Source organism: Argentina anserina, chromosome 1 (genome assembly GCF_933775445.1).
Source record: "Argentina anserina chromosome 1, drPotAnse1.1, whole genome shotgun sequence".
NCBI classification, from domain to species: Eukaryota; Viridiplantae; Streptophyta; class Magnoliopsida; order Rosales; family Rosaceae; genus Argentina; species Argentina anserina.
The window spans coordinates 5,839,546-5,862,575 of NC_065872.1; the positions used below are offsets into that span (position 1 = coordinate 5,839,546).

The 23,030-nt window shown below is 38.1% G+C and overlaps 3 protein-coding genes and 1 non-coding gene across 5 annotated transcripts in view; 1 reads left to right on the forward strand and 3 right to left on the reverse strand.

Annotated features, from left to right (window-relative positions):
• The first annotated feature begins 608 nt into the window (after positions 1–608).
• LOC126800562 (putative glycine-rich cell wall structural protein 1) lies at positions 609–1,200 on the forward strand. The gene is given in 2 exon segments (XM_050527946.1): positions 609–1,051; positions 1,053–1,200. Coding segments are annotated over 2 exon segments (591 nt in total).
• A 5,637-nt stretch (positions 1,201–6,837) lies between these two features.
• Positions 6,838–23,030, reverse strand: part of LOC126793106 (GATA transcription factor 5-like) — a 43,437-nt gene continuing 27,244 nt past the window's right edge. Inside the window, exons 1-3 of one of the 2 annotated variants that reach the window (XM_050519542.1) lie at positions 8,385–8,519; positions 7,904–8,242; positions 6,838–7,803 (exon numbers count right to left, since the gene is read on the reverse strand). In XM_050519542.1, the coding sequence (XP_050375499.1) occupies positions 7,120–7,803; positions 7,904–8,242; positions 8,385–8,519 (1,158 nt within the window). In that variant the 3' untranslated portion in view covers positions 6,838–7,119. Of the gene's footprint in view, positions 7,804–7,903; positions 8,243–8,384; positions 8,520–23,030 lie in introns of those variants that run through there. The other variant, XM_050519551.1, reaches the window with a different exon arrangement.
• Positions 19,871–19,941, reverse strand: TRNAG-GCC (transfer RNA glycine (anticodon GCC)). Its single transcript has one exon. It is a non-coding gene; the product is annotated as a tRNA-Gly (tRNA).
• Positions 20,697–22,554, reverse strand: LOC126793045 (LRR receptor-like serine/threonine-protein kinase RGI5). The gene has a single exon (XM_050519513.1). The coding sequence runs from the start codon at positions 22,518–22,520 to the stop codon at positions 20,730–20,732; it is 1,791 nt and encodes a 596-aa protein (XP_050375470.1). The 5' UTR covers positions 22,521–22,554; the 3' UTR covers positions 20,697–20,729.

Below are 23,030 nucleotides of genomic sequence, written 5' to 3' on the forward strand. Positions count from 1 at the left end.
ATGCTGTTTATCAAAGAATTACTGCATTCTTATGTATAATGTAGTTCTGTATAGCTCAGCACTAGCAATAACCATTAGAAGATGAATAAAGTGTGCTCCTTTGAAATTACAAAGTGGGGATGAATTGCACCACAAGCTAAGGCATATCGATTACAATGGTGCAAGTACGACTCTCTGTCAGGGCCGGCCCTGAAAAATTTGAGGCCCAGTGCAAAGAAAAAAAAAGGGCCCTTCCCCCACACAAAAAAAAACAAACAGAAAAAAAAATTGACCCTTATACTGAAAAAAAACAAACAAACAGAAAAAAAAAAATTGGGCCTTGGCCCAGTGCGGTAGCACTGGCTGCCCCCCCTCAGGGCCGGCCCTGCTCTCTTTATCTATCAATGATCTGATCAAGATCTATTTTTGCAGGCTTAATGATTATGATCTGTTTCTGGATCGAGGATTTGGTAAACTAGTTTGGAAGTTTGTCCCAGTGGGGATCAGATTGTCAATGGCTACTGGAATGAGTACAAAACTGACAATGGGAATAGTATAAATAGGGTTTTAGGGATTACTGGGATTTCGCGTTCTCTCAAGTAACTTGAGGCTGCTGAATGAGGGAGAAAATGAATATGGAGGTTGTTAATGAGGCTAGAGTAGTAGGGTTTGGAGTATTCTTGGTTATTGTCATTGCACTGTTGAGCCCATCTTTGGTTGTTGGGCTGAAAGATGAAACTGAAAAAGTGAAAATTCCGCAATTGTGTCCTCAATGGGCTTTCTTATAATTTGGATATCATGACATTGCAGTTTTGAGTACTAGTACTAATAATCACAATCTGACTTCCTCCGAGGAACATGCTTCAGTCAAGAGCAACTACAATGGAGGTGGAAGTAATGGTGGCGGAGGTGGCAGCGGAGGTGGAGTAGGTGTTGGAGGTGGGAGGGGAGCATGGGGAGGAAGTGGGGGAGCAAGTGGAGGTAGAAAAGGCAAGGGTAAAGGGAAAGGTAAAGGCCATAAGAAATAAGGAAAGGAAAATGGCAAGGGTAAAGGAAATGGAGGTGCGGGGGTGTGGAGGTGGGGGAGGTGGTGGTGGAGGAAATGGCATTGGCCACAGAAGCGGTGGAGGAAGTGGAGGTGGTGGAGGAGGGGGTGGTAAAGGTTGTTGGGTTTGGAGATGTGGTGGTCATCCAAAATCAATTGGCCGGTCCGAAAGTTAATCTTATATCGGATTTGAATAGATAACTTATATTTTTATTTAAAATTTATCTAACATTCAAAATTAAAAAAAGACGTATTTCAACACATACATTTTGAGTAAATGATTCATGTCACGAATCATCCATTTACGAAATCTTTGTTTTTCACATATGAGTGGTGTGTCATGTGTGATGTGTGCCTGTATCTCTTTGCTTGTATTAGACAATTATTAGTGGTTTGCAAACACTTATTTGAGAAAGTATAATAAATATCTTATCACTTGTTTGAGTGCTCCATCTCATTCGTATTCTCCTGTCATGGTTGCTTGCTGTAATACTCTTTTCCAATTTTTGTTGCCGCAATTGCTTTGTGTACCTCTTGCCTACCTTGTTTATTTTGCACAGGCTTGTAAGTTGGAACTATAATTTGAGTAATGCACATAAACAGTGTACACGAAATTCCAACAACAAAAAAAACATTTCTGCTAATGGGTCTATCAGAACTCCAACTCATAACTAGGTACAGCTGAAGGTTCTCATCTGGGCTGGGGTTATGCTTCATTTAGGCTAAAGATTGAGGTTGTTCTTTACCCTCACTGTTCTTGATGGGCCACTCTTCTTTTTCATTGCAAGACTACCTGCCCTGGAGTGAACTGCGAGACTTGAATACAACTCTGATTTGAAATGGGCTGTAGTTGAATTCAACAAAAGGGCTTGATCTAGGCATCTAGCTTTCTTGTGGTTATATAACATGTTCAAATGTCGATAGTAGAAACCATTGATGGGTTCATGAATTCTTCATTGAGAGAGGAAGATAAACTAAAGACAACTAAAATCTTTCTGTATAAAGGTATTTTATCGAGCAACTTATTTAAGTGTTTGGATTGAAAGGTAAAGAACTTGGTTTCAATATATGAAAATTATTAGGAGAACATAACGGGCACACAAGGAGTTGAAAGAGTGCCTTCTCTTATTGGTGCGTGTGAGCATGGAAACGAGCCCGGACAATATTAGTGTATGCGCTTTTGAGAACCTACTGCCCGTCCCTCCACAAGTCACCGCTTATCTATAAGCTTAGTTTATAGGGGACATATAAAATCAACCCAACTTTAGGAGCAAAACCAAACACAAAATACTCAAAGATCTTAGAAGCACATAAACTAAAGGCATAAATGCCGATTTGCACTCCAAATTTGGCTGAAATTGTCAATTTACACCATGAACTTGCATTTGAATCAATTTACCTCCTAAACTTGGTAAAAATTACCGATTTACACCCCGAACTTGTATTTGAGTCAATTTACCTCCTAAATTTAGTAAAAATTGCCGATTTGCACCACATCCGTTAAATTTAACTGTTTTTATCCAATTTTGCGTCACATGTCATGCACATGAGGGGTAATGTTGTCATTTTCTATTTATATTTTTCTTAAAAACAAATAAAAATATTCTTTAAAATGAAGATTATTTTGTTAATCAAATTATTTATTTACATCTTTTTTTCTACATACTTAACCCTACTTTGAATTATATATTCAATATACCCACCCATTCAAATATAGTGTGTTGTGTATAAATATATTTTTATATGTACACATTGTTGGAGGATGAACAAAATGAGAATAATAACGACGTAATAGAACATAACGTAACCGTTTATTGATTGATAATGAGGCCAATATATAGGCATTACATAACCACAATCATGTAGGATTCGAAGTCCTAATATATTACAGAGATACGAATCTATCTCTAATAGGAAACCTAATAAGGCTAAGACACACACAATGGTAGAATAGTAATTCTCTTGGAACACACATTTATTTTTAATTTTCAATGTATTTATTTATTCATATTTTTTCTAATATCTTTTAACATACCATACCACATAAAATAATAAATATATAAATCAATAACATGTTTCGAAAAAACAAACATTCTAGCAAGTGTTCCTCTTAAGTAATTTTATTAATTTATTTCATTATTCAATATGAATAAATATATAATGACAATACTACCCCTTAAATGCATGACATGTGACGCAAAATTGGATAGAAACAGTTAAATTTAACAGATGGTGTGCAAATCGGTAATTTTTACCAAGTTTAGGAGGTAAATTGACTCAAATACAAGTTCGGGGTGTAAATCGGTAATTTTTACCAAGTTTAGGAGGTAAATTGACTCAAATACAAGTTCGGTGTGCAAATTAACAATTTCAGCCAAATTTGTGGTGCAAATCGGTATTTATGCCTAAACTAAATGACCCACTCAGTTTTGTATGGAAGATGATAAGTAAGATTCTTCACTGCAAACAGGTACAAAAAGTAGAACAACTACCCAGAAGGGCCAGTCAATAAAGATTGGTTGAGGTGAGGTGTGGGCACAATCACTACTCACTAAGTGACCAAAGTCACAACCTAGCAACCATGTTCATCTTTGATACTCATCTTGTTAGATTTGAGCTTTTTGCCTCTGGATTTTGCAAATGGAGCACATAATGCAGAATCAGCACCACTGTTTGTTCTATAAGTCTTTTATTTAGGTAAAAGGCCGGCCCCAAAATATTTGTCTAATACCAAATTTTAAGCAGTAGCTTAGATTATACAAAGATCTTGATCCAAAAGGAGCAAAACAAAGTTTTTAGTAAGTTTGTTTTGTACTTACTAAGCAAACATGCATGTTTCTTAATCAAAGGTGATTTATTATTACTATATGAACAGACACATAGTTAGACACATCTGCATCAAGATCATCATTCTTGCGTTGATGATGGTCTTTCGATGAAATCACAAAACCAATTTTTTTTTTCACTTATTCTGAATGTGACATGTAAATTGTCATATTTCTGTTATCAAAAGCATCACCACAGTAGTCTAAATCCATAAGATTCTATGATTCTATCCTTTGGACTATATTCAAAGATTTCTTGCTTCAAAACAAAAGGAAAAACAAGTTTGAAAGATCTTTATCTGAATGTTGTATGACTCCAATCTCTTACAAAATAGAACGCTTCAATTCATTTACCTGAAGAAGTTAGTAGTTTTGGAAATAACCTTGCTCTTATAATATAGAGCTAAGAATATATAACTACTTTACGGACAATTCGATAATGTACACACGCTAATTTTTGTGATTTTTATCGTATATAAAATGATGTTAACTATATGAAGAATCGTAATGTTATCCTTCTATAATTTGCTTCAACTTCCGAACATGATCTAATTTGAGATAAAATACGCATGTCCTAATTAAAAGACCGAGATGATCAAATGATCAATCACTACTGCACATTCCCCTTCTATGGTAGCAGAACCAGATTATGGAAGATCTCGTAAAACTTCTGTGGTATGGAAGAGGCTCTCAAGGTCAATAATACCAAGCAAATCCGTGGGATGATATAGCCAAGTCGGCAAGTCCAACACAGCAGGAAGAAGGAGAAGAGGACAAGCCTGTAGATGTTCGAGAGAGAAACATAGTGGTTGGAGGAACTGGTGGGAGATGGCCATCACGTAATTGCCACTCAACAATTATAGAAGGGGAAAGCAGGAGCGCCCAATCCAAGCCATTGCCTTAGAGATTGGCACTTCGCCACACTTGGTATTTCTTATATCACTAGCACAAGCACAGCTAGTTTTTTCTTGCTAGTATTGAATTTGGTGCGAGTGAGTGAATGATAATTTTTGAAACGCAACAACAGTTTATGGCTAAGACTTGAATCTACCTTGCCCCCGCCAAACTCCACATGATGAATACATACCAAGTCGGGAAGTGACTTCACATTTGACATTACTACTCATGCACTTCTATGACTAAGCACGTACATCAAAATACGGTCTAGTTTGTTACGTTACAAATTAAACTTCTTAAAATTCTAATTTTGGCATTAATATCCTCTCCATTCAACTTTCGCGACATATTACATGGTAGACGTATAACAATTCATGGTAATAGACGAACTCTATGCAAAATCACGCAAGTTCAAGAGCTAATCTAACGATCCCATAGTTGTCGAATATTGCGAATTGTTTGGCGGACTTACTCAAAGTTGGGTGAAAATATATTGAAGTGTAGGTTATTTTCCTTGTAGACATACGAGAACAAGAAATGACTATAATACACATTTGACTATTACCAGTCGTACGTATAAATCGTTTTCTACTTGGAACTTGGAAGCTCAGTATTCAACTAGGCTTTAACAATTGAATAGGCGCCATTTGGGGTTTGAAACTTTAAACTTTCAAACAGACAAAGAGAAACAAAGAAGGGAAATATTAGAAAAACTTTGGAGTGTGAATTGTTTCGTTGTGAGGATTTAAAAATACGATATATCTGGTTCACCATTCCATCCCATTTCTTCCTGCATTGTAAACCGGCCAGCACAAGTTTTACAAAGACGATAAAAAACTGGGAGCAATAGTAATAATGACGACACATGGCATGCGCAGGGCTGCAACTAGATTAAGTCTATGAAATATTCACATGACATCGTATAGGTTTCATTGTCAATTTGTACAATTCTCTGCAGTCTCACCATCATATAATTCATAGATCATACGAAACAGATTCATCAATTAGGTTACCGTCATAAGCTTCTACATTATGCATGTTTGGGCAATGGGACATTGGGAGATTAACATGGTATAACGACAAAAAAAATGTATTACGATGTGTTCGATGAAATATCTCAAAAACGCTGCCGGTACATAGGATATCAAACTAAAACAAATAAAGATAGAATCGTAGGGCTTACATATTTGTTTCTTGATGATTTCTACACAAAATAATCTCAAGGAATCAAAAGCACATTGCTGGTTTCTCGATGATATCAACTAAGCAAGTTCAAGAGCACACGTGTTTAATTCATCAAGAAGGTAACTCGAAGAAATGTAACTTCAAAATTCATACAATTTATCAGATTTTTCAAGTGTTACGTGGTACGTACGACGCACTCGAGAGTATTTCTTCCGGACATAGAAGCATCATATACATGGAATGATGAGTTTATGGCATTGCATGGTAGCAAAGTAATAATAGAAATCACACCACTCAGGTGCGTGCGCGCGGCACCATGATTCAAATTTCTGAAAAGAAATAAAAATTGGCCTTGTGTGACTCTCTGCGACCATTTATTTTAATAGCTCGTGAAGTGTCCATCCTCATTTGATTATTCAAACTTGAAACCCAATGCATGCTTCAAACCCTGTCACACCCTCACTATACCAAAACCCCCTTATCTGTTTCAACCACACTTCACCAACTAATACCTCCAAGCACCCCGGTACAATGCTTCCGAAAACCACAGCATCATAACTCGGAAAACCAAGAGAGCCCTATCCCCCTCCCAGAATTTGCAGCTAATGAAGCGCCCGGCCTGCCTCCTCCTCCATCGTCGGACATCTGCCCCGAATCTCCACCACCTCGAACTGTCAGGACACGACTTGAGACTTGACACGGCATGCATTATACCCCACGAGAATCCATGTCGCTTGGCGCGCGCCTTTGTTCATAACATTTATGCTTGCCAACGGCCACCATATGAAAAAAATGGTGAACGGTTTCAAACTCACACTCACCCACAAGAACCAGTTAGATCGACCACGAAATCCTCCTTTCCCTCTAAAACTAAACAAACCCTGGCACAAGTTAACACTGATTTACCCAAATTGAGAAATTAAAGAGGCAAAGAAGGTAAATAGTACATACCAAGTAAGAAAAAAACAGGTTCTGCCTAATCAGTTACATTGCCTACAAACCTACCGCACCAACCATGCAAAGAGATAATGGAATGGAGAAAAAATGTACACTAAGCTGGGCCTGCTCGAACCGGGGTTTAACTCTAAACCGGTTCACTTCGATGTCACTCTCTTCCTTCCTACTTGCTAAAACTAAACTCTGAACCTTAACGTGAAACTGAACCTTTAACCATTCTTCCTTCTCTAGTCAAAAACTACGAACTACATATGTCCCGGTTGCTGTCGTCATCAGAGGTACGGGGCCTACCGGAACTTCCTTCTTGCGGCGTATCTCCATCACTTTGCGGTGGTGGTTGGAGTGCAACTCACTCGAGAAAGTCGGGCTGCAAGCGGGGCGGTACTCGGGCACGAGCCGACCCGACTTGTAACGGACCCCGCATGCGTTACACAAAGTCTTGGCTCCATTCGGGCCGGTTCTCCACTGCGGAGTCTTCTGGACGCCGCAGTGGCTGCACCGCCGAGGTGGCTGGCTAAAACCACCTCCCTCCGTGGCGGCTGGTCTCTTCGCCTTCTTATGAGGCTTCTCCACTGACGACCCCAACCCTCCCGGGCCTTGTGTGGTGCTATAAATGAGCCATGAGCTTGAGGGACATGAGGAAGTCGAGGAAGACGAACTTGAACTCGACGAAGTCTCGGTGAAGGTGGGTGAACCTAGTGACCAGACCCGGCCGCCGGTCCGGGTTCTCTTGCTTCTGGCCTTGGCTGGAACCGGAGTCTTGAAACAAGGCTTGAGGGCCTCCGGTTCGGGTCTTTTCTCTGCCGGGTTCTTCGGTTTCACGGCAAGAAACCCGGCAGGGAGAGAGTTGTGGAAGCCCGCAAAGGAATCCTCCACAAAATGAGACAACCACTCGAGGTTTTCCAAGTCGTCTGCCTGAAATTAACAAAAACAGAGCAACTCTGTTCAATTAAACAAGAAAAACAAAACACAACCAATTTTGGGAGAATAATTGAAACTGAAACTGTTTACATACCGGAACACTGAGTTCACTGGTGGGCTCCGGCCCGAGTTCGTTCTTCTCGGACACACAAGAAGACGGTGTCGAATTTTCCTTCTCTTCTTCCACCGTAGTTTCTTTCTTGGGCAAAACAGAGCCTTTATCGTCTTCTTGCTCTTCTTCTTGTTCCACAAATCCGTCGTCGTTGGAAAAATCAAGAAGGTCGTCAACGGAGAAGTCCTCGCAATTCTGAACACCGCCGTTTGCGGCGTTCAAACCCAAAGAGTCGTCCAAAGCCGCCTCCTTAACAGCCATCTCCGTCCTGATACTGGTCTTCAACGCCGCCGCAACGCATTCCATCTCACTTCTTACAACCTAAAAACCAGAAAACACAACACACCAAGAATAAGGAGCATTCCTTCATTTCTAAACGCCAGTTACAATAGCACCAAACAAAGAACGGTTCTTTTTTTTTTTCCTCAAATAAGAAAGAAACAAAGACAGACCCTTTAATTACCTGAGGAAGATAGTGTAACAGAGGAGGAAGAGGAGAGAGAGAGGAGGTGGTCTTGGTCACAGAAGAAGAAGAAGGGGTTGAAGAATGAGGATGAAATTGGAATAAAAAGGAGGGGTGGTGAGTTTGGTAAAGCATTGAATTAGGGCTCTGGGTGGTTTGGCCTAATTACTAAAAAGGTGCCCGTTTATTTCTCTCTCTTTAATTTTTACCTTTTCTTTTCCACATAACTCATACACCTCATACACATGACACACATGCACACCCTTTTTATATCTCCACCAACTCTCTCTATTTACACTCCCAGTACGTTAAAATTCTACTGAACCGTACTCGGTAATAAACAAATTTAATTTTGTTGTTTGGATCTGAAATTACGAGGACTACCCCTGTTTGGCCTTGAATGGAATTTTCCTTTTCCATGTCTGGATTTTTGGTGCACGTAGGCCAGACCTCCAGGGCGGACCATATCCACACTCGACAGAGGCAGGGGACCTATTTGAATAAAAACTATGTTTAAGACCTATTTTGGGAATTTGCTTGGTTTTTGGGGGTTAAAGATAAGAATCTATGGCTGTGGTTAAGTCGTGAAGACCTAGGAAACTGCCCCTTTGTGTTTCTTTTTTGTGATATTGTTTTTTTCTTTGTACTTTTTCGTTTTAGGGAAGTTACAGATGGCCCATCGCTTTTGACAAATTTACGTGATTTGCCTCTGCCGCGTTCAACTCCGCTCGTTTCGGTTGTCCTCCACTTACTCTCCCGCTCATTTGCATGGGGGATAATTTATCACGGAACTAACCCTTGGATTCTGCGTTTATTAGTCTTTATTTTCTTTATTTCTGTAAATGTCTGATATGAGAGCTCAATATGCATTAATTATTTTACATGGTGTGTGGAAAGTTATCATGAGACCAAGGGTCTAACGGTGATTCCACGATCACATTTGAAAATCACGAAATTTAATGGAACTAAAAAATATATAATCGTAACCGTAGAGGTTAATATCACGTAGACATCTTAAATATTGTTGGGCGTAAGAGCATATGGTAGAAACTAACAATCGTTAAATCTTGCACAGATTGATGTCTGGAAAGCAATTGTACATCAGTTTTTCAAACAACGTTCGATTGTAGATTAATAAAATTATGTTTAAACTTTTGATCCACACTTTTATCACAAAGAAAATATGTAGACTTTATGAAATCTTGGTAATACAATTCCCACCGAACCTCTACAAAATTTAGAGTTTTAAACTTACTTTCTGAAGTCTTAACCACTTCAAATAATTATGGCGCGCAAAGCAATCCCGTCCAAATATCTCAACCCATTTCCAAACTCCAACGGGTACAAACCGTACGACCCAAGTGTTCAGACCCGAATCCAAAACCCAATCTTCCTCCATGATCAGCTTCCAGCAAAAAGGCACGTATGCATGGCTTTGAAGCAAAGGCAGAGATGAAAAAGCCAGTTCCGACTAATCACTGGCCGACATGACCTCACCTTTTGTCTCCTAGAACTGAAATGATTCCCTTCCTTCCGCTCTTTTTAGCTTGCCCCGACTGAAAGTTACTGAGCACACTGGAGCACTGCCCCAAATTTCTTTTTACCAATTTAGAAAGTAAAATAATTCCCCACCCTATGAGCTCACTCTATTGCCCAATTACAGAAATTGTGACCCGCAGTTAATCTCTCACTGCCAAACCTACTATTCTCTCACTGCCACATTGGCACGAGTTCCCAGTAAAAACCTTAATAGGGATTGGGTTAGAGGGGTGTTTAGGTAATTGGGGTTACGTATAAAGACGGTCAGATACGTACGTGAGATCCCGAGAGTTGACGGGTTTACTATTAAGGCGGTAAAACAAGGGGAGCCGGCATTGGACTGACTCGGGGTGAGTTGGGGCGGGTCGGACTCGGATCCCAGAGTCATTATCTGCCGCCCAAAGTGGTGTCTTCACGTGTAGTGTTACTATTGGACAGATGACGTTGAGCAATACAATAAATTCCTCCCACACAATTATTTCGCCTTTATTTTTCTTTTGAATTTTGAATTTTGAAAAATTAGATTTTTCAAAGGTGGGATGTGGTTATGTCTTGGAAGACTGAAATAGTAAAACGTGAACATGAACTGTGGGCCTGAATGAGATTGGCCCACCTCGGCGAACGGAGCCCACCCGGCATGGAACGTGGCGCTGGGTGGATTACGGGAACACCCCTGGTTGGAGGGTAGTGGTGGACTGCAGAGCCTGTGACGGTACGGGACTGTGAAAAATGGGGGGAAACAAACAGAGAGTACGGAATGTTGTGAAATTTCCAAGGGGGAGGATGGAGGTGTCTCTTGTGTTGTTGTTATTGTTGTTGCGTCTGTTCTTCTCCGAGCTTGATAGGGTTTTCTCTGGCTATGGCTTTATCTAACGGAAATAAGAGAGGAACTTCCCCAAGAACATAAGAGACCCTACTTCTTCAGTGCAATGAGCAATGTTCGATATATGTGTTTAGGGTTTCGGATTTAGTGGAATTGTAATGAGTACACAGTTTCGTGTATACGAAGCGGGAGAGCAATCGATATTTTGTACGTGTCATCGAGTGTCCGGTTGAAGAATGATGCAAATTTTGTCGAAGTTATGTGACAAGTGTACAAGCTATAATGCGAACAACCTTACGGAGGAAGTTGCAAGTAGAAACAAGTGCTTTCCTCAATTTTGGTATCAAATTCAAATTAGATTGATTCTCCCAATCAATCAATAACCACAATAGGTCTAACATTAGTAGAACCAACATAATAACAAAGCTACTAGACCCTACATATATTCGTTTACAAGCACATTTTCTTACCATGATACATTGATTACAAGAAGTAAGAAAACCATGAAGGATGGAGATAATCTACTGTAGCAAAACTTGAAACGGTATGCCATATCTTTCAGTCTCTTGATGGATTTTCCTCTTATATCAGAGAATCAGATTCAAGTAGTTGCAATCCTGAAGTGTATAATAATTTGATATTTCAAAATTAATTTGTGAGGTCATCAATAGCAGCAAGCCATATATGTCACATACAGTAATGAAATTGCCATTTTTAGTACTAATAGTAGATATATATTTGTGATAACTAATCAGAAAGGAAGCACTGACAAGTGATATAACAAGCACACTGAAAGTGACATTAGGCAATTCAGTATTGGATGAGTGTGTGGACTATGCTGCATGCGGCTTCTATGATTGAGAAGATTCCTGTGATTCCAGCTGGTCCAGAGTTGGGTAACACATTGAGCTGCTCTGATATAGACTGCCATGACTCAGTTTTCTTTCTTTCTTCCATTGAACCAGAATCTAGCAGTTACAAGTAAAATTTTCTGTAGCTACTTGGGTAGAGAGTAAAAACCCAAGAAGAGGGGTGTGCTTTTGTACATGGTGTATGAATTGTAGGGACTAGGGAGGGACTGAGGGAGAGTAGTAACTACTAATATTGGAACACATAGCCCAACATTCAAAGAAGAGTTCCTCTTTGAAGGTATGAAAGCCCATCCATAGTTGATGTTAATTGGGGAGTTCAAGAGTATGGGCCATCTCAAACTTTAGCCACTGCCTTTGACGCATAAATTTAAGCCATTAAAGAGGAGAAAGTAGTAATAATAGACAGAGCCACTATTACACTCCTTTCTTCAATTAATCCCACAAGTCACTCCATCTTGCAAGAGCAAGTCTGCAATTGCACTATAATTGTCTGATGAGATTACTGAGGTGGGCTATTATGCTAATTGGTGTGGACTGAGGCAGCTCAATCAATATGAAACATTGCAAGGTCTGTTTGGTAAAGGTGTTAGTACAATATCTACTTGGAAATTGGAACTTTAAAGAAGTGAAGAAAACTATAGAGGGTTTTGAGTTTTGATACAAGAACACTCACTTTCACATTGATTTCATATATGGTGTTTTACTTTTTACTTGGTCATTTATGCATGCATTAATATCTTAGTCATCTTGGGAGAAATTTAGGTGCATTACTTTTAACTTGATCGATGCACAACGGGTGCTCGACTTCTCCTATATACAGTAGATATTGATTCAAATGTTTTGATAAGATTACATATGTAACATAAGATAAATATTATTTACGAATATATTATGAAAATATATCTCTAGTGTTGTTTCAGAGTGAAGATTCACTCTGGATAGGGACTATATATATATATATATATATATAATGTTGAATGATTGTATAGAATAAGGTATTTATTGCATCTGAAACGCCCATATTACAACGTTCGTCAAAGATTGGGGTTCCATCCGGTTCACATTGTATTGCATGTTTAATATCGGACCTTGCATAAGGGGTGAGATGTTTTTCCCACCAAGAATGCAGCATTCCGGTGAACCCAGAGGATAGAATATCAATAATTTCGGGTTGTGTGAAGTTGTGATTTGTGATGTAACTATTTGCTGCCATTGACATGTGGTGTAGTTTATTTAATATCTTTTGTTCTTATAAATTATCAATGTTCCATTCATATGTTTTGTCAGAAGAAACTGCAAATTGTATATTTGAATGAGTGTTTGGTTGAATATCTATTGGAAGTGGCCTTTCAGTCCAATTTCTTGAATGCTGTTTCTTTGGTCGCATTATTCGATCAATATTCAAAGTTTGGAATGCCTTGTCTAATTGGGAAATTATGGTTGAATCGCTATCAGAAGTAGAATCAAGAGTTTGTTTCGTATTGATTACAGAGATTGTATTAGATGATCTTGGTTCATTTTGTAGATTTTTTAACAATTTTGCTAATTCTTGAATTTTGGAAGTTAATTCTTATAGTTCCATCGTTGTATTAACGAATAGAATCGTTTTCTATGGCCCAATCAACCATTATCCTCCTAGTAAATCATTATCTTTCTATCACAATTGTCTCGCTGCTTTTAAGTCAATTTCAATTAAAGCCATCTTTGAAAATCAAGATCCAACAAAGAAAATTTGTTCCAGGCTCCGGAATGGAAACGGACAATTTGTTAAGGATGGGTAGGAGAAATTTGTTGTTTAAGTATACCACCATATCCTATGTCTGAAGCGTCAGTTTCAACTATTTTAAAAGCATCTTGAAGGGGAATTCCTAAACACGGCAATGTTTTAACATGACTTTTGATTTCCTTGACTATAGATGTATGAGTAAGAGTCCATGGAGGAGGATTTTTATTTAGTCTGTCAAATAAGGGTTTGCATTTCTTTCGGAGGTTTTGAATTCGAGAAGTGATATGACTCGGAGTATCTATAAAATGTCCAACCTTAAGTGATTTTAAATGGTACAAAGATGTTTTCATATCCAGAGTAATGCTTCGAGATGATAGTAACCAACCCTTTTGGAAAGAAAAATTCATAAATGGTCTTCCCAAACTTTTTGCACACAAAATTAGACAAGTCATCAGTAATGAAACATGATTTATTAATTATGACTTTTTAACCTATGGAAATATAATTACAGTTATACAGAAAGAATGGATGAAAATGTGTATTGATATGAAACTAAATTCCCAACTAAAATCAGAAAAAACATAGCCAAGTATGAATTGGGAAATTTTTGTGAACAATATGGTTTACCATCCTTACCTCCCTTCAGACGAAGAAAGTCATCCAATAGATTTATTCATCATCCCAGGTCTAGTCGTCACAAACCTTATTTTCAAAAAAGAGAAAATTTTGAACCAGACAAATTTTATTCAAAAAATAAGCCAAAGAAAAATTGGAACAAAAAACCGGAAATCTTACTCAAAGAAAAGATCTTTTGATAAAAGTAAAACGAAATGTTTTAAATGTCATAAAACCGGTCACTTTGCAAATGAATGTCAAGTTAAAACTACAATAAATCAATTAACACTTACACCGGTTGAAAAAGAGAATCTAATTAAAGTATTAGAATTAAGAAATAAAGATTCAGAGAATGACATAAGTGAAGATATTAGATCTTTATCAGGATCTTCTTTTTCCGAATCAGAAGAAGAATCTTCCCCCCTCTCAAAAAATCACTTTTGGCTGCAACGATGCTTGTTGCAAAACAATTAATGTTCTCTCTAAACAAGAAGAAAAACAAGAATTATTAATTGATTTAATTGCTAAAATTGATAACCCTGACTTAAAAACTGAGTACCTCAAAAAATTAAAAAAATTAATTACCCAAGAAGATGTTGGTAAAACACCCTCACCAAAAATCAGCCTTACCTTAACATTTGATAGGTTCAACAGAAGTAAAAAGGAAATTACCATCCAAGATTTACAACAAGAAATTAAGAACATTAAAATAGAAATTCATGCTTTACAACAATCTCATTCTAAGCTTATAGACGATAATATAAATATCAAACAAGAATTAAACATTATTAAAATAAATGATGCATTTTCCAACTTAGAAAATCCTCCAATTAATGAAATATTAGATGAAGAAAATAAAATACAAAATGATGAAGAAGCATCTGGACAAAATATTCTTAGTGTTATTAATCATATTCAACTCAAAAAATGATATACCACGATCCAACTCAAGATTAAAGATTTAAATTCGTTGTTTAAGTATACCACCATATCTTATGTCTGAAGCGTCAGTTTCAACTATTTTAAAAACATTTGGAAGGGGAATTTCTAAACACGGCAATGTTTTAACATGACTATATATGTATATATATATATATATATATATATATATATATCAGTCCCTATCCAGAGTGAAGGTTCACTCTGAAGTTTCAGAGTGAAATTCCAATTTTGGCACACTTTTCGGTCAAATTTTTTCAGTATAAGCAATTCAATATTTAGGTATGCTATTCAAGATCATCTCTACAAAATTTCATCTAATTCGGACATCGTTAAGGTATTGAAATTAGATTAAATCAATGAATGAATTAAAATTGTTCAACGTGAACCGTTCGTGTAAATCTCAATTTTGAAAGCTCAAATCATTGTCAAATTGGATGAAACTTTATAGAGATGATCTTGAATAGCATATCTAAATATTGTCACTTATGGTGAAAAAATGTGACCGAAAAGTGTGCCAAAATTGGAACTTCACTCTGGATAGAGACTGTATATATATATATATATATATATATATATATATATATATATATATATATATATATATATATATATTAGATGTATTACGGCAACAGGTAGTGTTCCATCCAAATATCACAAACAGGTATGCACATGTTGCTTTCAGTTTCTAATTTGTGAGCGAATGATGTATGTATACTTGGAATGAAGTGGGAGATCCAGAGAATTTGTAGGCACAGTTTTACTAACGGAAGTAAGTCGGCAAGGGTCATATTCGATCACTAATAAACACCGTATCCTCAATCTTCTTCTGGGTAAATATCTCTTCGTGTATCAAAAACTTCCGACACGTACGTTAATTAAAATCGTTTGTGCATGCGTGTGGGTCACTTTTGAGTTTGGCTAAAAACCAGAGGGAAGCATCTTGCATCTCATTGCCTTTTGGGTTTGTCCAAGACGACCCCAAACCATCTAGCTAGCACTGGACCCTTCGTAATTTGGGATAAAACGAGCAGCTGAATCATTATGAGGGAGCACAAAGGACCAAAGAAGATGATATCAACAGGAATCTGATGCAGAACGCAATACAGAACCAAGCTAGGGGGATTCACGTGATGGACTTTTTCGGTAATAAGTCTGATCTATCAAGCTCACATGTATGGCGTTTGTACGTTCGAAGATATGAATCATATGATGAGGAAGACTAGAACTTGACCAAGCTCACGGAGAGAATCCAGTACTTCAAATAAACTATATGTTTCATGCATATACGTGAATACTTGATACATGCATATATATAAGTCTGATCTATCCCGTTTCCGGCACTACCCACCTCCCGGCTATCCCGTCTGTACATGCCGGAGTTCCATTGGCGAACCACGGTGGCCGAAATCGCGAAATCGTCAGAATCTGTGTAGAAACTTGATTTTTGCAGATTTCGGCCGCCGTGAGTCGCCAATGGAGCTCCCGGTGGCACAGACGAGATCGCCGGGAGGTGAGTAGTGCGCATGTGGTGGTGTGATGCGCCGTTGCATCATGCCGTCACCGGAATCGTGACGTCCACACCTGATCACCATTATATATATATATATATATATATACACAAGGCTTTTCAGGTGCGGACGTTCGTACCGTGCGACGTCCTGTTTCCAACGACGACAAGCCGCAACGGCGGGACGCACCAGCATAGCTGCACTATTATCTTTCGGCAATCCCGTCTATGCCGACCAAAGCTCCATCGGCCACCCATGACAACCATAATCTGCAAAAATAAAGTTTCTAGGTAGATTCCGGCGATTTCGTTATTCTGGCCGTTGTGGGTCGCCAATAGAGCTCCCGCATACACATACGGGATCGTCGAGAGGTGGGTAGTGCGGCTGTGCTGGCACGCCATCGTTGGATCAGGACGTCCGCACCTAATCACCATTGTATATATATATATATATATATATATATATATATATATATATATTTTCTTAGGTGAGGACGTCCACAAGGTCCACACCGTGCGAATTTGGCAATTATGGTGACCGACGATGCGCAACGACGACGCGGATGGTGTCGGCCGTACTCCCTCCTCCCAACGCTCATGTATGTGCCGGCTGGAACTCTAACGTCGGCCTTCAACGACCAACATCTCGAAATTTCCGCACAGTGCCTAGAAACTTGAAATTTCGAGATTCCGGCTACTGCAGTTCCGGCCGACACAAACAAGAGCGCTGAGAAGGGGGGAAGTGCGGACAACACCTTCTACGTCGTTGTCGCGCGCCACTGGACACCGGCATCTCCGTATCCGCATCGTCCACACGGTGTGGACGTCCGCAACTGAGAAGCCATATATATATGAGTCTGATTCAAGAGCCACATAATTTTACACAATTTTATATTCATTAGATCAAATTAGGTTTAATGGTCTTGATTAGTCTCCCACATGATGTGAAAATGACATGGAATTAATTTTATTTCTCAGCCAAATGAAACATAAATAAACAAAAATACAATGTGAATAAACAATATGTTCTTCAGAAACAAGAAGAACTAGGTGAGTTCGGCGTCGACAAAGATAATAAATTAGCAGCGTGTGTATGGATATGAAAACTAAAGGGTTTTCAAGTAAATTGATGAAGTGTTGGAGTGGTGTGGTAAATAGAGAACCAAGGCTTCATTTTGATGGTTCAAAAATTGCAATTTTTGGGAGAATTAATCAAGGTTCATTCTGGGATGGTGGTTCTAAATCAGAATGAAGTAGATCGTAGTGTGTAGTTGCGGGGGTGATTATGATATCTATAAGAGTGGGTCTTAATCAAAACCATTGTTGTGAATTAGGTGAATTACGGATACTACCAATAAGAGGAAAAAAAAAATAGTTGACATGAAAATCAATTCCTAGATGCATTGTTTTTTTTTTTTTTGAGAATATGATCCTTGCCTCATTTTCTCGTCATGAGAATTTATATTTTCATATGATAACAGTTTGAGTACAAAGATCTGCAAAGAGAGGTAAGAGATAAGGAACATGCACACAAGCTTTAAGGAACCATATTGATCCTATAAAGGTGGTGTGATTTTATTTGCCAATCTTTATAGTTTGTTTCTTTCCCAACATGCCAACAAGATGATCGATGCTTTTCTTTCTCAGTTTTTATTTTTATTTTTAAGAAGTTTGATTTATATTTTTTTATTTTTTTGGCTTAAACAAAATTAATTCCATGTCAGTTTCACATCACGTGAGAAACTAATCAAGGTCATTAAACCTACTTCATAAATTAAATGCCTAATTAGATTGAATGGCTAAAAAGTTGTGTAAACCAGGTATATATATATATATATACAGTCCCTATTCAGAGTGAAGCTTCACTCTGAAATTTTAGAGTGAAGTTCCAATTTTGGCACACTTTTCGGTCAAATTTTTTCACCATAAGTGATTCAATATTTAGGTATGTTATTCAAAATCATCTCTACAAAGTTTCATCCAATTTGACAATGGTTTGAGCTTTCAAAATTGAGATTTACACGAACGGTTCACGTTGAACAGTTTTAATTCATTCATTGATTTAATCTAATTTCAATACCTTAATGATGTCCGAATTAGGTGAAATTTTGTAGAGATGATCTTGAATAACATACCTAAATATTGAATCAATTATGGTGAAAAAAATTGACCGAAAAGTGTGCCAAAATTGGAACTTCACTCTAAAATTTCAGAGTGAAGCTTCACTCTGGATAGGGACTGATATGTATATATATATAAATTTTTTTTGGGCAAGTTTTGTTCAACCTAGCTAGAGCCATTCCATTGTGACTGCCCTTCGTTGCCAATTTTATACCTGGTTTAGTCCTTTGATCAATGAAGTCGCATTATCCAGAATTAACAAGTTATGTACGTTAAATTACTTTAGCAATTACTTCAGGCACCATCATGTGTATACACTCCATGTTTCTGGTTTCGTTAAATTAAGCGTGCATAAGGTGTTCGATTGTAGCTAGTGATAACTCATTTGTTTTTTAAGAAAGTGATCGAAGGGCTTGCTTCATATGGCATCATATATAGCATGCAGGATGAAAATGATACCTAAAGAAAGATGTAGGCCGGAGAGGGGTCCTTCAATGTGCTTCTTTTCTCATCTATATATCAGTCACCTTCCTCTTGCTGCATACATGTGATCTGGTTAGACATGATAAAGAAGCAAAAACCATCAATGCAACTTACAGCAAACTTTTCTATGACCAAACGCCAAACGAAAACGTAAATTCTTTGAAGTGCCAGGGGCCATGATAGCGTACTTGTCCTCTGCTCCATAGGTCATTATAGTCAACATTAAAACAATTATCATGCCAAACACTTCAAAGCTCCGTGCATCTTCTTAAAAAATTCTGAATTCGATCCATTCTAGTTTTCAGATTTTGGCCATTAAGTTTCGAACCCGACTGGTTCAGAGAAGAAACCAATTGCAAAGACTGGCTGTTAAGGCATGATATTCCTCTGAAAATTTCCAAATTGAGAGGCTTTGGAAGTTTTACTTAAAGTCGTAAGTTTACCCTGAAAACCAGGGTGATACATGCAGAATGCTGCAAATTGCTTCCTGTGTAGATCATGGCCTTGACTATAGAATAAGATAAGCATTTCGCATCTGTTTGAAGCAAAGTGGACAATTGGTGGAGGAAAGAGTAGTAGTTCACTCACAATATAAGTAACCTACAATTAGTTGCCACCACAATCCGGTAATTTTGGTAGAAGTTAGGCAGATATATATTATCAAGATGTCAATATCAGTTATATTATGATCAAAATCTATAGCACCCAATATTGAATGTATATTGACCCAAGAAAATATCCCCCCTATGATGATGGAGCACTATCCAAATTCCAAAACATTTTATCGTGATCTGTCACACACGTATTTTGACAAATTGTGACAGAGAAAACAAACGAGATTGAAGAATTAAAAATGGATGCACCAGCCGGGAATCGAACCCGGGTCTGTACCGTGGCAGGGTACTATTCTACCACTAGACCACTGGTGCTGTTACGTTTAGTCCTCTTTTATATGTATTGATGAATATACACGCTTATCCTATCATATAATATTTTCACTGATGTTCAAGAAAATTCTGGTTTCGGTTCTAAATATATCAGCTACAATCATATGAATATTGTTCCTTCATTCACTGAATAAGATGCAGCTAGCCGTTAGAAGGGTGTATATTCTATTCTTGCTCCTCAGAAGTTAGGCAGTGAGCATAAACCAAACACAAGACCCCAAAACGCACAACTATATACTGTACGTGGAGTAATATTCAAGACAAGCTTTGGTTGAAGAGATGTACCATTTAGTCATAATGTCACAGTAATTTCCCGGTGATCCAACAATAGCAATAAGAATAATGACATTATTATAAGCTTTTTATCCTCAACAGATTACCAGAACAGGTATGGAGATGGGACATTGTTTAATGTCAGTGACCTAGTGTAAATAAATAAGATAGTACCTGCCTTGGCTAATAGCCGTTACCCCATTTTTTGAGAATTTTCCTCCAAAAGTTTTAGACGGTTTATTATGAGGCATGATATGAGTCAGAAGTTTTATAGTGTTTCGGAGCATTAAAATTCGGGTTTGGAGCACAACCTATTTTATTTTGCAGCTTAGGAGTTCAATACTACGCAACTTTGGAGCACTACTGAACTTTTTACCACAAGCTTTGAGTGGTATACAAAATACATTCCAATTTCCAAATGATCCAATGACTATTAAACCTTCATGAAATTTTAAAGACTAAACTTTAACAAATTAACAACATTTAATCGGAAAATGCTATGAATGATTACAAGGAGGAAGTGGAGCTCCACACAGACCAGGATTATCCATGAAAGCAGAAGCAGGGAAACTAGCTTTGTGAGGAGGGATTACCCCATTCAGTTGGTTTTTTGACAAATCAAGTTCTTGAAGATCCTTCAAATCCAGCACCTGCTTTGGGATAGTGCCACTCAACTTGTTACTTGAAAGAATTAGGCTCTTGATAGAGGACATTGCTGGTCTTTCTCCAATGTGCTCATCAATGGGGCCGGTGAACATGTTGTTAGAAAGATCGATGGAGTTGAATTGACCGAGTGGATCTTGGGATTGTTTTGAAAATATTGAATCCAATGGACCAGCGAACGAGTTGGAGTGTAGGTCAAGATCCATTAGAAGTGACAGGTTTCTGAATTCAATTGGGATTGAGGAATGAAAGGCATTGTTTGATAGGTTGAGGAATGAAAGGCTAGTCATGTTGCCAATCCAATGAGGCAACTTTCCAGCCAAGGCATTGCCTGATAAATCAAGAACGGAAATAGATGATGAAGATAACCACAATGGAAGCTGCCCTTTAACACCAGTTTTTGCCAACAGTAGGCGAAAAAGCTTCAACTTTGAGAACCAGCTTGGTATACTAACCAACCCCAAAGGATTGGATGAAAGGTCCAGAATTTGCAGCCTCTGTAGTTTTGCTAGCTCAGGAGGAATTTGACCCGAAAGTCTATTCTTCGACAAATCTAGTGTTTGTAAGTTGTGTAAATTGCCAAAACTTGAAGGAATCTTGCCTGAAAACCGGTTGTTTGAGAAGTAAATGTCGGTAAGAGTTGTGAGATGGCCAATGGTTGCTGGCAGTTTTCCTGTAAGTCTGTTGTTTTCGAAAATGAGCCTCTCTATCTTTGGGAGCTGGCCTAATGATGCAGGCAGAGTGCCACTGAGCTTGTTTTCGGATAACTGACAAAACCGGAGAGAACTAAGCCCGGAAATTGAAGAAGGAATAGCTCCAGTTATCTTGTTATGATTGAGATACAACAAGACTAGTTCGGAAAGGCCACCTATAGATTGAGGTAGTCTTCCACTTATCCGATTTTGTGACAAATCGACATACGTGAGGCTTTTCAGCTTGCCAATACTGGTAGGAATTTCGCCAGAGAATTTGTTTCCTTGGAATTCAAGCTTGGTTAGTAGCACCAGATTTTCAATTGAGTTTGGGATTACCCCAGAGAATCTGTTTCCTGATAGGCCTAGTTCCAAAAGCGAACCTAAAGCTTCAAAAACAGAGTTAGGAACAGAACCAGACATATCATTGTTACCAAGATAGAGCTTCTCCAATCGAAAAAGATATTGAAAGGTCCACGGTATAGAGCCTGTGAGCTTGTTTGTATCAAAAAAAATATGAGTGAGGTTGGAGAGCTTCCCAAACTCTGGTGGTATTGGACCCTTCAAGTTCTTGAGGTTGCTGAGGTCAAGAAATTGAAGAGAGGATAAGTTGCCAAGAAATGGAGATAGAGTACCGGACATGTATGTGTCGACGATGAAGTCATTGTCTGAACTAAGTCCGGGACGGGAGAGTTTGACAACTCTGCCGGAGGAGGAGCCACATCCGACGCCTTCCCAGTCTGAGCAGCAATCGGAGGAAGGTGACCATGAATGGAGAAGCTTTGAAGGGTCGGAAATTATATTGCGCTTGAAATGAAGAAGGGCTTCTCTGTCTACTGAATGGCATGCTTGTGAGACAAGAAAAGAGAGTGGCTGTGAGAGAATGATGAGAATGGAAAGTAAGAAGGTTTTGCTATGAACGGAGATTTCCATTTTTGAGATAGCCAGGGAGCTGAACAGAGTGGTGTAAAGCTGAAAACTTTGTCATATCTGTGTTTGAATATATACTTGAGAGTAGGGACTGCACGCGCCATTGTGTAAGACAGAAATTTGTTGAAAGTCAGAAATACTATTAATCTTTTTTTAGTACGAAAGTATTTAATTAAGTAAGAATACAAAATAACCTATTCATAAAAGACCAATAAGTTATTCTATTTGGTCATCCAAAACTAGAAAAAAACTAAGCTTACAAAGCCAAAAACATACAACTTGTTGTAGGAAATATGTAATTAGTCTACTCATTCCATTAATACTCCCCTTTATATATGGATCAGAATTACAATATAAATAAATAGTAATTACAATGGTAATTAATTCTATATAATGATGATTGATCTATTACGCCCGTTAATCAAAAACGTCATTAACTCATTCTGTTATTTACTTTAACGAATGCACATTAATGATGTTTTTTCTTCAACACACCTATCATGAATACCATTT

Bases quoted from the DNA above. Each gene is read 5' to 3' on its own strand.
- LOC126793045 (XM_050519513.1), bottom strand. From the start codon at position 22,520: ATGGAAATCTCCGTTCATAGCAAAACCTTCTTACTTTCCATTCTCATC.